At 36.7% G+C, this 15484-nt stretch overlaps 1 protein-coding gene across 1 annotated transcript in view; it reads left to right on the top strand.

Moving 5' to 3' along the window:
* PIK3C2G (phosphatidylinositol-4-phosphate 3-kinase catalytic subunit type 2 gamma) overlaps window positions 1-15484 on the top strand; it is a 364908-nt gene that overhangs the window by 228444 nt on the left and 120980 nt on the right. Inside the window, exons 20-22 of the mRNA XM_025879676.2 lie at window positions 228-335; window positions 5746-5838; window positions 7275-7404. Of these exons, the coding sequence (XP_025735461.1) occupies window positions 228-335; window positions 5746-5838; window positions 7275-7404 (331 nt within the window). The remainder of the gene's footprint in view (window positions 1-227; window positions 336-5745; window positions 5839-7274; window positions 7405-15484) is intronic.

Raw genomic sequence — 15484 nt, 5'->3', positions numbered from 1 at the left:
GTAGAAAAGGCATGAACTCTTTAGTTCCCCATTTTCCCCAACACTCCCTATTATTTTTAACACTGCTTCCTTATATGTGGCTACTTCACCTACTTGACCCCAAAGCATCCAAGTGTGCAACCCCTGAATTAAAGAGTTTATTTAATCAATAGAAGAAAATTATAACTTGAAAGAAAGTCAAGTTCTTTACAGTTTCTAAAATGCTTTTTCAAATGATTTTTTCACAGGAGGTACTAAAGAAAGAGATTGGCAGACTAGAAGAATTCTTTCAGTGTATAAAGACCTGCCACCTTCCTCTGAACCCTGCCCTGTGTATAAAGGGTATTGATCGTGATGTAAGTCAGTTTATTTAGTATGTAAGTTGAGTATTTTTGTTTTGTATTCTTTAATTCCCTGTATGTTTTTGAAATGGCAAAAACAATTTGTAAATTGTCATTGCAAGTATTTGAAGAAAAAAGTAATTGAATCCTATCCAAACTAAATGCTGCATTTGATGCACTGTGTAAGATTGAGATTGCACTGGCCTCATCACTTGATTTGTTGATTTAGAAATAAACTATCAGTTCAGTAAAAATATAAATAAATAAATAAATAAATAAATAAATAAATAAATAAATATACTTCTCACTAAATTAATTTCTCAATTTATTCAAAATGGTTGATTTGGTGACCTTAAGCAGGCTGGTTTTAGTTTCATGCTTATTTAGATTATGTGCATACCTATGCTTAGTACACTAGGATATTATGAGCTACAACACCTCAGTTTTTATTTAATTTAAAATTCACTGAAACTCATGTGTCAGTGTACCATATAATATATTTTGTGATTTTACTATGCCTGGAGTGACCTTCCTGGCATCAGAAACAATTTCTTTCTCTTCTTAAGCCTCTGTCAGTCACACTTCTCTAACTTAGAATCATTCTTTCTCCTTTTATCTCCATTAACTTTATTAGCCTCCTTCTCAAAAGCCCAAGAGTAGAAAGCACTAATAGAAGAAAGATTGGTAAGTGAGACTCAGAAGTGAAGAGGTTAAACTATCATGCATGCACAATAAATGTTACTTGACTGACATTATAATATAATCAAGAAAACCTAATAATTAGGAGAAAAACTAGACCTTTATTAGTATGAATATAAAAAGTTTTGCTAAAAAGTTGGTACTATTATGTTTACAACTTTGCTGCCTCAGGCTGAGGGCCACCAGCTCAGCAGTCACCACCCCTAGCACTGTAGCTGGGACCACACTCCTTTTCTATACCTACCTGCAGACAGTGGTACTTTCTTTGAGTCTGGAAAGTATGCCAAGTAAAGCTCCCTCTTTGCTCCATTTGCTCTGGCCAGTTGTGCCTGGCACAATGCTGGGTACCTGTGTGTAGAGCAATAAACAGGGCAGATGTGGCCAGGTGACACTCTATCCTGGGCAACATTTTAGTCCATCCTACAGTCCTGCCGAACAAGGAAGTCTGAGGGAACATACATCACATCTGAAGATGTAGTGAGTGTGGCTAGGTTTCAATCAGAGCCTGCATCAGAGGATCCAAAAGAAAAGAGCCTCTAAGAGTGTAATGAGTATGATAAGACATTTAGAGAGACCTCTCAGTCAATGGTTCTTTTGAGAATCTACTAAGCGGGGAAGCCCCATGAATGCAGCAAACATGGGAAGATCTGTCATCACTACTCCCATCTTATTCAATATCAGAGATTCCATAATTGGAAAAAAAACTTATAAATGTGCTTTATGCATAAAAACCTTCACGCAGAGTTCCCTACTCATTGACTCTCAAATAACTCATCCTCGGGAGAAGACATAAATTTCATGTGTAGGAGGCTTTCATTCAGAGTAAAATCCTTTTCTAATATCAAGTACTTCACATTAGTGAAAAACATTACAGTTGAAATGAGTGTGGGCAAGCTCTCTGTTCCAACAGAAACCATTTTGACCCCCAGAGAATCCATACTGGGAAGAAGCCTTAAGTATAATGAACATAGTAAGGCCTTCAGTCAGGATAAATGTCTTATTTGACATCAGAGCCTCCACACTAGGGAACAAGCATAATAAATGCAGGCAGTATGGAAAAGGCTTCAGTCAGAACTCAACCTGTTGGCTATGAGCAAATTTATACCAGAGAAAAACATTTGGAACACAGTGTGGCAAGATAATCAGTCAGAGTAAATGTCTTATTTTATGTCACCTGACTTCACACAAGCAAAAAACCCCGTAAGTATGGAAAATATGCAGTCAAGACACACATTTCGTTATATAACAGAGAATTCACACTGGTGAAAAATCCTATGAATGTGATAGGTGTGGGAAGGTCTTTGGTGATAGCACCAAGTTTACGATGTCAGAGAACCCATCTGGGGAGAAACTTTATAAATGCAATGATTGTGGGAAAGCCATTAGAGAGAGTTCACAGTTTATCATGCATCAGAGAGTTGACACTGGAGAGAAGCCCTATGAAGATAGTGAGTATGGGAAAGCCTACAGTCAACATTTTGTTTTAATCATCATCAGTAAACTACACTGGGGAGAAGCACTCAGGCCAATCTCCTTCTTAAAGTGTGGCTCTCCAAGATAAAGGACAAAGGTCTTAACTTTGAGTTAAGCCTTCTTTCAAAGAATTTTCACCCTTGTCTCTCCTTGGAACCACTAATTACAATGGACCATTTCCTATTTTCCTTTGGATCACTAGGGAACGGACCATTTGAGAAAGTGGTTGTAACTTAATGCAATCTTCCTCCACTCCTGGGAAAGTAAGAACCACACACTTCATTTACAAATAGGTTTCTTTCCTTTTTTAAAACTATTTTAAATCTATGTCATTAGTGTATACGTCTCAAGAACAGGGGTCATATCTTTCTTTTTCTATTCTAGCTCTTCTTATATTTTTTTCTCTATTCCAACTCTTTTATCTCACCATTTACATAAAATTATCTTCCAAGACTCCAACTCATTCTTTCCTGTCTCCTGGTTGTGGTCCTTGCAATCCATTTTTAACATCTAATCTAAATTCTCATTGTTTGCCTTTCCCTACTTAGAAAGCATTTTTTTAAACATTTTTGCTAATCTCTGTCTTTCCCAATCTTCAAATCCAGCTCATCTCTGGAAGACTTCTCTTCTTTAAGTGCTTCTTCATTCAACTGTGATTAATGGTTGTAAATTATTTTCAACTTAATGCATATGTGTTTATGTTCATACCAACTTTCTGTAGGTTCTTGGAGAGTAGATATGGTATCTCTACTTGTAAATTATTTTCAACTTAATGCATATGTGTTTGTGTTCATACCAACTTTCTGTAGGTTCTTGGAGAGTAGATATGGTATCTCTGATATCACATAGATAATGGTTTGTGCACATTAGTTGTCAAATATAAAATATTTTTGACATGATCTCAAAAAGTATACTGCATGTGGAAACCAAAATATAAAACAATGAAAGCAAAATAGATCCGAGTGAGGTAATTAAGAAGGGCTAAGCCTTGTCTTCATCCTCCCTTTGCCCTTTTTCTCTTCCCTGGACTTGGGATGCCTCAAAGAGACCCCCAAGAATTGGATGAGCACAGTTTGAAAACCACTGATCTAGACTCATTTCTGGCCTAATACAGGATTTCCTAATTCAGTACCATGACAGAGGTCTTATGTTCCCTGATTGACTGATTCTCGAAGCCAGGAATTCATTACTTAACAAGCAGTCTCACCCATTTATTATAAATCTCAAACTGCTTGAGGTTTTGATTTGGATTTCCCTGTTGGCAGGGATGCAGAGAAAGGGGAACCCTCCTACACTGTTGGTGGGAATGCAAGCTGGTGCAGCCACTCTGGAAAACAGTATGGATGTTCCTCAAAAAGTTGAAAATAGAGCTACCATACGACCCAGCAATTGCACTACTGGGTATTTACCCCAAAGATACAAATGTAGGGATCCGAAGGGGTACGTGCACCCCAAAGTTTATCGCAGCAATGTCCACAATAGCCAAACTGTGGAAAGAGCCAAGATGTCCATCGACAGATGAATGGATAAAGAAGAAGTGGTATATATATACAATGGAATATTATGCAGCCATCAAAAGGAATTAAATCTTGCCATTTGCAACGATATGGATGGAACTTGAGGGTATTATGCTGAGCGAAATAAGTCAATCAGAGAAAGACATGTATCATATGATCTCACTGATATAAGGAATTCTTAATCTCAGGAAACAAACTGAGGGTTGCTGGAGTTGTGGGGGGTGGGAGGGATGGGGTGGCTGGGTGATAGACATTGGGGAGGGTATGTGCTATGGTGAGCACTGTGAATTGTGTGAGACTGTTGAATCACCGACTTGTACCTCTGAAACAAGTAATACATTATATGTTAAAAAAAAAAAAAAAGAAGAAGAAGAAGAAGAAGGAGAAGATAGCAAGAAGGGAAAAATGAAGAGGGGGAAATCAGAGGGGTAAATGAACCATGATAGACTATGGACTCTGAGAAACAAACTGAGGGTTCCAGAGGGGAAGGGAGTGGGGGGATGGGTTAGCCTGGTCATGGGTATTAAGGAGGGCATGTACTGCATGGAGTACTGGGTGTTATACGCAAACAATGAATCATGGAACACTACATCAAAAACTAATGATGTAATGTATGGTGATTAACATAACATAATAATTTAAAAAAATCTCAAACTGATTCAGTAATCAATGGTTTCTCTTTGCTTAGGGATTAGGTTAGATTTCTGTTGATAAGTTAAGTTAAAAAAATATATATCCTTTCCTCTCTACTTCTACCAATTTCAGACTTCTCAAAAAATAATGATTTTCAAACTGATCCTTCAACATGTATTGATGTCATATTTTACTAAGTTGATAAATTGAAACCATCAAGTTCTTTTCTTTTATTTAGTATTAACTCTTCACTGTCAACAGAAAGTCTCTAATAGCCTAAAGACATACAACCTTTTAGCACTCAAACAGCTGTAAGAACATAAAAGGAAAATAAGCAACAAGGAAAGTATAATGGAAAGTAGTCAATATCATAAAGCTGAAAATGGAAATGCAAAGTATAACTGAAAGAAAGGAAAGGAGTAAACATATGTTGTACTATTTGTAAAGGTAAGAAAATGTTCATTAACAAAAAGAGAAAAAGAATGCATTATTATTTTTTTTGGAGTATCTAATTAGTGTCAGGCACTGTACTGTGGAAGGTCTTTTATATCTATTAGCCCATATATCTATTACAAATATGCTTGAGACAGGTGTTATTATCCCCATTTTATAGTGGGATTCAAATATTTAAGCAGCTTGCCCAAGGTCTTGCAGCTAGTAAGTTACAAAGTTCAAATTTGAACTCAGTCTTTCTTAACCATATATTCATATTTCCTTAATGTATTCTGCAGGGAAGAAATAATTAAAAGCAAATCAATTTTTGAATAGCAATTTTATCTTTTAGATATTAACTATCATAAACACAATGCCTACATACTACTTAGTTTATTTAAATCCCCAACATTTCATCACTGTTCAGTGAGAAAAAGAGTAGAAGCTGCCAAGAAGCTGGATTTTCAGTTTCTAAGTAAAGGCTTTGGTTAGTAGACTGAAGTTGTTTTGTTGTTGTTTTTAATAAATGTGTTTCTTTGTTCCAAAGTGTAAAAATTATTCATATGTGTTACATTTGCTTATATAACAAATTATGCGAGAGGCCCATGATTTCAAGGAAAGTGTTCTTTTTGCTCTATTTTGCTCACCATTTTTCTCTTCCTTTTCTATAGGCATGTTCATATTTCACATCTCACGCTTTGCCATTGAAGATTACTTTCATCAATGCTAACCCAATGGGCAAAAACATCAGCGTCATTTTTAAGGTACAAAAACATCAAATTGATTTCACAGGTAGAATTATTGATTTATTTCTTGCAAAAAGAAATTATTATAGGTATTTTCCTCTGACAACAAAACAGAGGATTCCAGTTATTTTTGATTCTGCATTTTTACAGAATTATAGTACATGTCAAACAATGATTGATGATAAATCAATCATTACTGGCTCAAGCTAGTGAGCCTTCAGTGAAAAACTTAAGGAGATATGTTTCAATAAATGAAATTATACATTTTTGAGTAGCACAGAAAGTGGAATGTGTGGTGAACCCCTAGTGAGTTTTCCTTTGATTTAGATACTAAATTAAAATCAATATTAACTAAAATTCAAATTATATGTTAATTTAACATAAAATTCTTATCTACAGTCACTTGCTTATTTTAGTAATTTGGATTATTTTCTTCTTTTCAAATAAATAGAGGCCAAGTCGGTCTTTATCATGAATCCCATAGGAAAGTAGAGTAAAATGTAGTAACAGGGGTATAGACAAGCAGGAAAGAGGGACCAAAGAAGAAGCTGTGAGTGAAAAGGAAGACTTTAGAGCCATTCAGTTAATTTAATCAAGTATTCAGCCAAACCAGATAATCAGGTCTCAGAGTGATTTATTTGGTGGATTTTGACTATTTTTGAGGATAATTTTTAGCACACCCATACTTTGGCTTTGACCTGTGTAACTTCAAGCATTAATGGCCACAAAACAGTGCATTTTGGGTGAAGAAAAAAGTACCACAAATTTCATCTTGGAATATTTTTTTGCATATAATTTAGAAAACATTTTCAAAACCAAACCTGTTAGTTTAAAAGCAGAAAACTAACCTTCCCCTTTGGATAAATTCCATTTCCTTCACCTATGCTAGAAAATCACCCCTTAATCATTTCTTATTATCAAAGGCTGTTTACTCTGAAAACTTTTTAACCACCTTCATAATATAAGAAGTCAAAGATTTAAAGTCAGATGAATTCTATGTGTGCTATTTATACTCTTAGTCAAGAAGCTCTTGGTATTCTAACTGTATATCAGCATATACATTTATGGCATACCAAATAATGTCTTAGTTAGAAAGAAATCTCTCTTGGTTGAGTTTAAAATTTGAATAAACATTCATCAAGCCTCTCTTCACTAGATTTTGAATCTAAGATATTGTACATGGATGATAAATTAAAAGATTATTATCAGCGAACAACATTCCAAGCAACTTCTAATTTGATGGCTGAAGCTTCTGTAATCATTTAAAAGAAAGTTCTTATTTTCTTTAATCTTCTCTCAAAAACACAAGGTGTTCCTAATACTAACAAAACAATTGAAACCATCTTAAGTTGGGCTGGAAATGTATTGGAGGAAAGAAATGACATATACCATATTTGAAGGCCTTTAATGGAATTCAAAGAGAAATCTAGAGTCTATAATTTTGTTTTTAACAGGCCGGAGATGATCTTCGTCAGGATATGCTTGTTCTGCAGATTATTCAAGTGATAGACAATATTTGGCTGCAGGAGGGCTTGGATATGCAAATGATCATTTATAGATGTTTATCCACAGGAAAAGGTCAAGGTCAGTATAGATTAGAAAGTGATTTGACTTACATTATTTATCTCAAACATTCACTGGTAACATGACACCAAACTTTCCACAGCCTTCATTTTAGACTATAAATTTTAAAGTCAAAACAACTATACAAAGTCATTCTTCTTTCCTAAAAAGAATTATTTTCAAAAGTGGTAAGTCAAAGTAATTTAGAATGTCAAAGAATGTAATGTCTTTTTTGATATTAATTAGGATTTTGACAATCCAAATGTTAACTGTGGTATCTTTTTGTGTGTCTTTTGTATGTTTTTTCTTTTTTAAAGATAATAACAGAAAAGCTTATTCATTCAAAAATATTCAATTGTTGCCTATTAACACAAAATTCACAAAGTTGCAAATGCTTAAATTAGTTCTGAACATTCTAAATATATTATAAATCTGCATTTAATTTCTAAAAGACCTTTAAATAAATCACAATATCAGTAGTCAAAGATGTCCAAACATGCAAATTTTGAACATACTTTTTTTTCTTTATAAAAGCCAAGATGTTAATATGGAAATATAATTGCATTTATACACATTTTCAATGAAAGTAATGTCGGTGGTCCACCCAAATTATTACCATCACAAGTAAAAGTTGTACTTAATTACAATCATGCTATATTGAAGAAAAAATTCCCAAAATACTTTATAATCTTTTTTGAATGTGGTCACTGCCACTTAGAATTTCACTCAACTAATTGGTAGGATAGCAAATACATCTGCATAAACAAAAGGATAAAAAAAATCATAGAACTAGAAAAGGGACCTAGAACCATGTAGTTGTTGTTATTCAGGTAGTGCTACAATTTAAACCTAACAGAAAAACTATCACTCTCTGCCCCCCAGTTCCTGAGGTCCCACCACAAGCCTCAGTATCCCAGCCAACTGTGACTTGAAATTTTAGAAGCTAGGTATGGAAGTACCTCCGCGTTAGGTTAACTTGCAACCTGATACTTCAGGATGACTCTATTACAGGTCATACTACCCAATTATTTTGATTCTGATAATAGGACTCTTGTTTCCATGACAAGTATCCACCCCTAAATCCTTTCTAAAGCTCTATTTCCTAAGAGTCTTTATCATTTCTACTCAGATTGTTATTCCTTCCATTTACTCTCCTTTTCCTTACATAAAGTAACTTATTTCTTTCAAATCTTAATTATTGAAAGACTAAGAATAAAACTAGATGAGCCAAAATGAACTTTTTGATGTCACATGGATTACCTTTTCTTCAGAGATTGAATACATCACTGACCTCAGTGGAATTCTTCAATTGCATGTACTCATTTCTCAGTTTCAAATTATAGAATGTAACAGAAGCTAAATCTTTTAAAGTTAATAAAACGACTCAGCAAAAATGAATGTAGGCTTACCCAAAGTTGCAGATGTCATAAGATAAACAAGCTATTAATCCCTCCTATCTACCAACAATCTTCTGTAGTTGTTAAGATTTGAAAGGGCATTATACTGGAAAAATACTTCTTCAAGAAAAATAGAAATCATTAAAGCAAACATCATGTTTAGAAGATCAGGTTCCATTTTTAATATGCTTCCAAGGCTTATTGAATATCTATTGTTTTCAAGAAATATCACAAAGTAAGTTAAGGAATACTAAATTGAGCTAAACAGAGTTGCTACCCATAAAGGAGAGTATATTCCAGGCCGGAAGTTTGCATGACTTTATCAACATTATTGTTGATTATAATTCTCATGACTAGGGGGGAGGAGAAAGGTGGCAGAGGAGTAGGAGACATAAATTTCATCTGGTCCCAGGAATTCAGCTAGATAGGGATCAAACCATTCTGAACACCTACAAACAGGAGATCGAAGAAAAGAATAGCAGCAACTCTCAGAACAAAAAAGGAACCACTTTCTGGAAGGTAGGACGTGCAGAAAAGTGAATCCGAGGCGATATTCGGGAGGATAGACAGTGGGGTGAGGGAGCCTCCATCAGCCACTACCGGCAAGCAATAGAGCCGCGGAGCACAAAATCAGAACTTTTAGAAGTCTGCTCCGCTGAGGGACGTCACTCCGGTGGCTAAGCGGGGGGTGGAACCCTCACGGGACAGTGTGGTCTCGGGACCCTCGGGGTCACAGAAAGACTGGGGGTGCCTAAGTGTGGCAGAGCTCCCAGGTATTGGAACAGGGAAGCCAGTTGCAGAGACGGAGCTAAGGAGTGGGCTCTCAGCTAGGGGTTGCCATAAACTGTAATCCACGGCACAGTTGGGCCGCTGCTCCTCCAGCAGGGACCCAACAAGCGACAGATCCGGGGAGACTCCCCTTCCTCCCCTGAGAGGAGCAGCGCAGGAGCGCACCGCAGGGATCTGCTGGGTTTGGAGACTCCACACGGAGTTGTGTGCCAGAGATAGGAATGCTTGGTTACAGGCTGGGTGAGCATGGAGTGCGGCTGGAGTCTGGGGAGACGGGAGTGATTGACTACTTTTCTCTGGGGGTGCACTGAGGAGTGGGGTCACGAGTTCTTGGCTCCTCAGGGCGGAGATTGGGAGGCTGCCATTTTCACTCTCATCCTCCAAAGCTATGCGGAAAGCTTGCAGGGAACAAAGGCTCCTGAGAGCAAACCCGAGCAGATTACTTAACCCGGACCTGGCAAAGGCAGGGCAATTCCGCCTCTGACAAAGATATTTGAGAACCAAGGCAACAGGCCCCTCCCCCAGAAGATCGGCAAGAACAGCCAGCCAAAACCAAGTTTACTGATCAATGAGAATGGCAGAACGCCAGCACTAGGGGAATAAAGCACATAGAACACAAGGCTTTTTTCCCATGATTCTTTAGTCTTTCAAAGTTAATTTTTTTAATTTTCTTTTTTTTTAATTTTTCTTTTTCCCTTTTTCAACCAATATTTTATCAATCCCTTTTTTTTAAATCTTTTTTATTTTTCATTTTTAGAGTCATATTCTATCCCTTGATAGTAGTTAACCCTATTTTTGGTGTATATATATATATATATGTTGTTCTCGCTTTAAAATTTTGGGATACAGTTTCTTCTAATCGACCAAAATATACCCTAAATCTCTAGTGTATGGCTTTGTCCTAGTCTCCTGCCTGATCACATTCTCTCTTTTTTTTTTTTAAATCCTCTTCTTTCTTTTTTCAACCACTTCTTATCTTATCAATTCCTTTTATAAAATCTTTTATAATTTTCATCTTTACAGTCATATTCCATTCCTTCATTGTATTTACCCTATTTTTGTACATATATAAGTTTTTCATTCTTTAAAATATTGGGAGGCACTTTCATCTAACAGACCAAAATATGCCCAAAATCTAGTGTGTGGCACTGATCTATGCACCAGCCTGATCATATTTGATCATATTCCTTTTTTTGTTTGTTTTTATCTTTTTTATTTTTCTTTTTTCTTTCTTTCCCTTTCTTTTCCTCTGGTTTCAGGTCTCTTCTGATTTGTTTACTGTATATTTTTCTGGGGTTGTTGTTACCCTGTTAGCATTTTGTTCTCTCATTCATCTGTTGTCCTCTGGACAAAATGACAAGATGGAAAAAAATCACCCCCAAAAAAGAACAAGAGGCAGTACCAACTGCCAGAGACCTAATCAATATGGACATTAGTAAGATGTTGGACCTAGAGTTCAGAATCATGATTGTAAAGATACTAGCTGGGCTTGAAAAAAACATGGAAGATATTAGAGAAACCCTTTCTGGAGAAATAAAAGAACTAAAATCTAACCAAGTCGAAATCAAAAAGGCTATTAATGAGGTGCAATCAAAAATTGAGGATCTAACTGCTGGATAATTGAGACAGAAGAGAGGATTAGTGATCTAGAAGACCAAATGATGGAAAATAAAGAAGCTGAGAAAAAGAGAGATAAACAACTACTGGATCACAAGGGCACAATTCGAGAGATAAGTGATACCATAAGACGAAACAAGATTAGAATAATTGGGAGCCCAGAAGAAGAGAGAGAGGGGCAGAAGATATATTGGAGAAAATTATAGCAGAGAATTTCCCTAAATTGGGGAAGGAAACAGGCATCAAAATCCAGGAGGCACAGAGAACCCCCCTCAAAATCAATTAAAATAGGTCAACACCCCAACATCTAATAGTAAAACTTACGACTCTCAGAGACAAAGAGAAAATCCTGAAAGCAGCTCGGGAGAAGAGATCTGTAACCTATAATGGTAGAAACATTAGATTGGCAACAGACCTATCCACAAAGACCTGGCAGGCCAGAAAGGACTGGCATGATATATTCAGAGCACTAAATGAGAAAAATATGCAGCCAAGAATACTATATCCAGCTAGGCTGTCATTGAAAATAGAAGGAGAGATTTAAAAGCTTCGAGGACAAACAAAAACTAAAGGAATTTGCAAACACGAAACCAGCCCCACAAAAAATATTGAAAGGGGTCCTCTAAGCAAAGAGAGAGACTAAAAGTAACATAGACCAGAAAGGAACACAGACAATATACAGTAACAGTCACCTTACAGGCAATACAAGGGCACTAAATTCATATCTTTCAATAGTTACCCTGAATGTAAATGGGCTAAATGCCCCAATCAGAAGACACAGGGTCTCAGATTGGATAAAAAAACAAGATCCATCGATATGCTGTCTGCAAGAGACTCATTTTAGATCCAAAGACACCCCCAGATTGAAAGTGAGGGGCTGGAAAACCATTTACCATGCTAATGGACACCAAAAGAAAGCTGGGGTGGCAATCCTTATATCAGACCCCTAAGGTCAGGAACATGGCAGTAATGTCCACTATCACCACTGCTATTCAACACAGTATTAGAAAGCCACAGCAATGAGACAACAAAAAGAAATAAAAGGCATCCAAATCAACAAAGAAGTCAAACTCTCACTCTTTGCAGATGATATGATAGTTTATGTGGAAAGCCCAAAAGACTCCACACCAAAACTGATAGGACTCATACAGCAATTCAGTAACGTGGCAGGATATAAAATCAATGCACAGAAATAGTGGCATTCCTATACACCAACAACAAGACTGAAGAAAGAGAAATAAAGGAGTCGATCTCATTTACAATTGCACCCAAAAATATAAGATACCTAGGAATAAATCTAACCAAAGAGGCAAAGAATCTGTACTCAGAAAACTATAAAATACTCAGGAAAGATATTGAGGAAGACACAAAAAAATGGAAAAACGTTCCATGCTCATGGATTGGAAGAACAAATATTGTCAAGATGTCAATGCTACCTAGAGCAATCTACACATTTAATGCAATCTCTATCAAAATACCATCCACTTTTTTCAAAGAAATGGAACAAATAATCCTAAAATTTGTATGGAACCAGAAAAAACCCCGAATAGCCAGAGGAATGTTGAAAAAGAAAAGCAAAGCTAGTGGCATCACAATTCTGGACTTCAAGCTCTATTACAAAGCTCTATTCATCAAGACAGTATAGTACTGGCACAAAAACAGACACATAGATCAATAGAACAGAATAGAGAGCCCAGAAATGGACCCTCCACTCTATGGTCAACTAATCTTTGACAAAGCAGGAAAGAATGTCCAATGGCAAAAAGACAGTCTCTTCAACAAATGGTGTTGGGAAAATTGGACAGCCGCATGCAGAAGAATGAAACTGGACCATTTCCTTACACCACACACAAAAATGGACTCCAAATGGTTGAAAGACCTCAATGTGAGACAGGAGTCCATCAAAATCCTAAAGGAGAACACAGGTAGCAACCTCTTCGACCTCAGCCACAGCCACTTCTTCCTAGAAACATCGCCAAAGGCAAGGGAAGCCAGGGCAAAAATGAACTATTGGGACTTCATCAAGATAAAAAGCATTTGCACAGCAAAAGAAACAGTCAATGAAACCAAAAGACAACCAGCAGAATGGGAGAAGATATTTGCAAATGACATATCAGATAAAGGGCTAGTATCCAAAATCTATAAAGAACTTATCAAACTCGACACCCAAAGAACAAATGATCTAGTCAAGAAATGGGCAGAAGACATGAACAGACATTTTTCCAAAGAAGACATCCGAATAGCCAACAGACACATGAAAAGTGCTCGCATCAGGGAAATCCAAATCAAAACCTCAATGAGATACCACCTCACACCAGTCAGAATGGCTACAATTAACAAGTCAGGAAACGACAATGTTGGCAGGAATGAGGAGAAAGAGGAACCCTCCTACACTGTTGGTAGGAATGCAAGCTGGTGCCACCACTCTGGAAAACAGTATGGAGGTTCCTCAAAAAGTTGAAAATAGAGCTACCACATGATCCAGCAACTGCACTACTGGGTATTTACCCCAAAGACACAAATGTAGGGTTCCGAAGGGATACGTGCACCCCAATGTTTATAGCAGCAATGTCCACAATAGCCAAACTATGGAAAGAGCCAAGATGTCCATCGACAGATGAATGGATATTGAAGAAGTGGTATATATATATATATATATATAGAATATTATGCAGCCGTCAAAAAGAATGAAATCTTGCCATTTGCAATGAGGAACTGGAGGGTCTTATGCTGAGTGAAATAAGTCAATCAGAGAAAGACATGTATCACATGACCTCACTGATATGAGGAATTCTTAATCTCAGGAAACAAACTGAGTGTTACTGGAGTGGTTGGGGGTGGGAGGGATGGGATGGCTGGGTGATAGACATTGGGGAGGGTATGTGCTATGGTGAGCGCTGTGAATTGTGCAAGACTGTTGAATCACAGATCTGTACTTCTGAAACAAATAACGCAACATATTTTAAGAAAAAAGGAAAAGAAGAAGATAACAGGAGAGGAAGAAAAGGGGAGTATGTCAGAGGGGGAGACGAACCATGAGAGATGATGGACTCTGAAAAACAAACTGAGGGTTCTAGAGGGTAGGGGGGTGGGGGGATGGGTTAGCCTGGTGATGGGTATTGAGGAGGGCACGTTCTGCATGGAGCACTGGGTGTTATGAACAAACAATGAATCATGGAACACTGCATCAAAAACTAATGATGTAATATATGGTGATTAACATAACAATAAAAAAATTAAAAAAAAAAGAGATTATCAGGTCAAATAAAAATATTTTAAGATTTATTTTTTGCTGGCTGTCCAAATCTGATGGGCATAAAAATTACTTAGGGAAATTGAGGGAATGGATATAACCAGGCCCCAACCATGTACTAAATCAGGTTTTCTATTTAGGCATTAAAGAGGGGAGGGGGTTCCCAGTTCTCTGTAACTGTATAAAGCTGCTCCAGTGTTTCTTATGCACTCCATTTTGAGAGCTACTGCCTTATATGATACCACCTTAAAAAGCTTTGTCCCTAAGAACCCAGTAGCATTGACATCACCTGGGAGCTTGTTAGAAATGCAGAATCTCAGGACTCACCCCCACCCTAAAGAATCAGAACCTACATTTTAATAAGATTCCCAAATGATACGAATATGCACTAAAATTGGAGAAACTCTGCATTAGAGGACTATAAGAATAGAACTACACGTATAACTCAATGCACACAAAATTGTTATAAGTATTTAAAAGTTGTATGATACATACTAGCTTAAAATGTATAAGATATAATTTATGGTTTTAATTGATACACAAAATTTAGCTACCGTGATTATTATAAATTAGGTACAAGGTTTTCAGAGTAGTCAGCAATGTAAGTGTTCTGATAAATGGCTTGGGATTTAGCAAAGATTAATTCCCTAAAGACAAATGTGATCTGAAAAATAACTGATATTGTTACAGCACAGTATCTAAGTGGTGCTAATGATCTAAATCTTAATTTTGGTCATGGTCATATGTGAGGCAGTGAAGCACTAAGGAGCCAGATAGGAGGTGATTTCCCTTTAGAAGGATTTAGTGGAGGAACTGGAAATATGAGGAGGGAAACGTTCAGGATTAGAAAGAGGAATCACCTCTTTCTAAAGTAATTACATTACTACTAAATGTAATGCTTTACATTTGCTATCTCAGTTAATACCCATCAGAATATCCGCACAAGAGCCAAGTACTGTTAGCTGTAATATTAAAGATATGCCCAAGATCTGAAGTGTTTTCTTTCTTTCTTTCTTTCTTTCTTTCTTTCTTTCTTTCTTTCTTT

Source organism: Callorhinus ursinus, unplaced genomic scaffold, assembly GCF_003265705.2.
Source record: "Callorhinus ursinus isolate GAN/ISIS: 27379988/994484 unplaced genomic scaffold, GSC_fseal_2.0 scaffold27, whole genome shotgun sequence".
Taxonomy (NCBI): Eukaryota; Metazoa; Chordata; class Mammalia; order Carnivora; family Otariidae; genus Callorhinus; species Callorhinus ursinus.
Note: the sequence above shows the minus strand (reverse complement) of the source record. Positions and strands in the feature narration are given on the sequence as shown.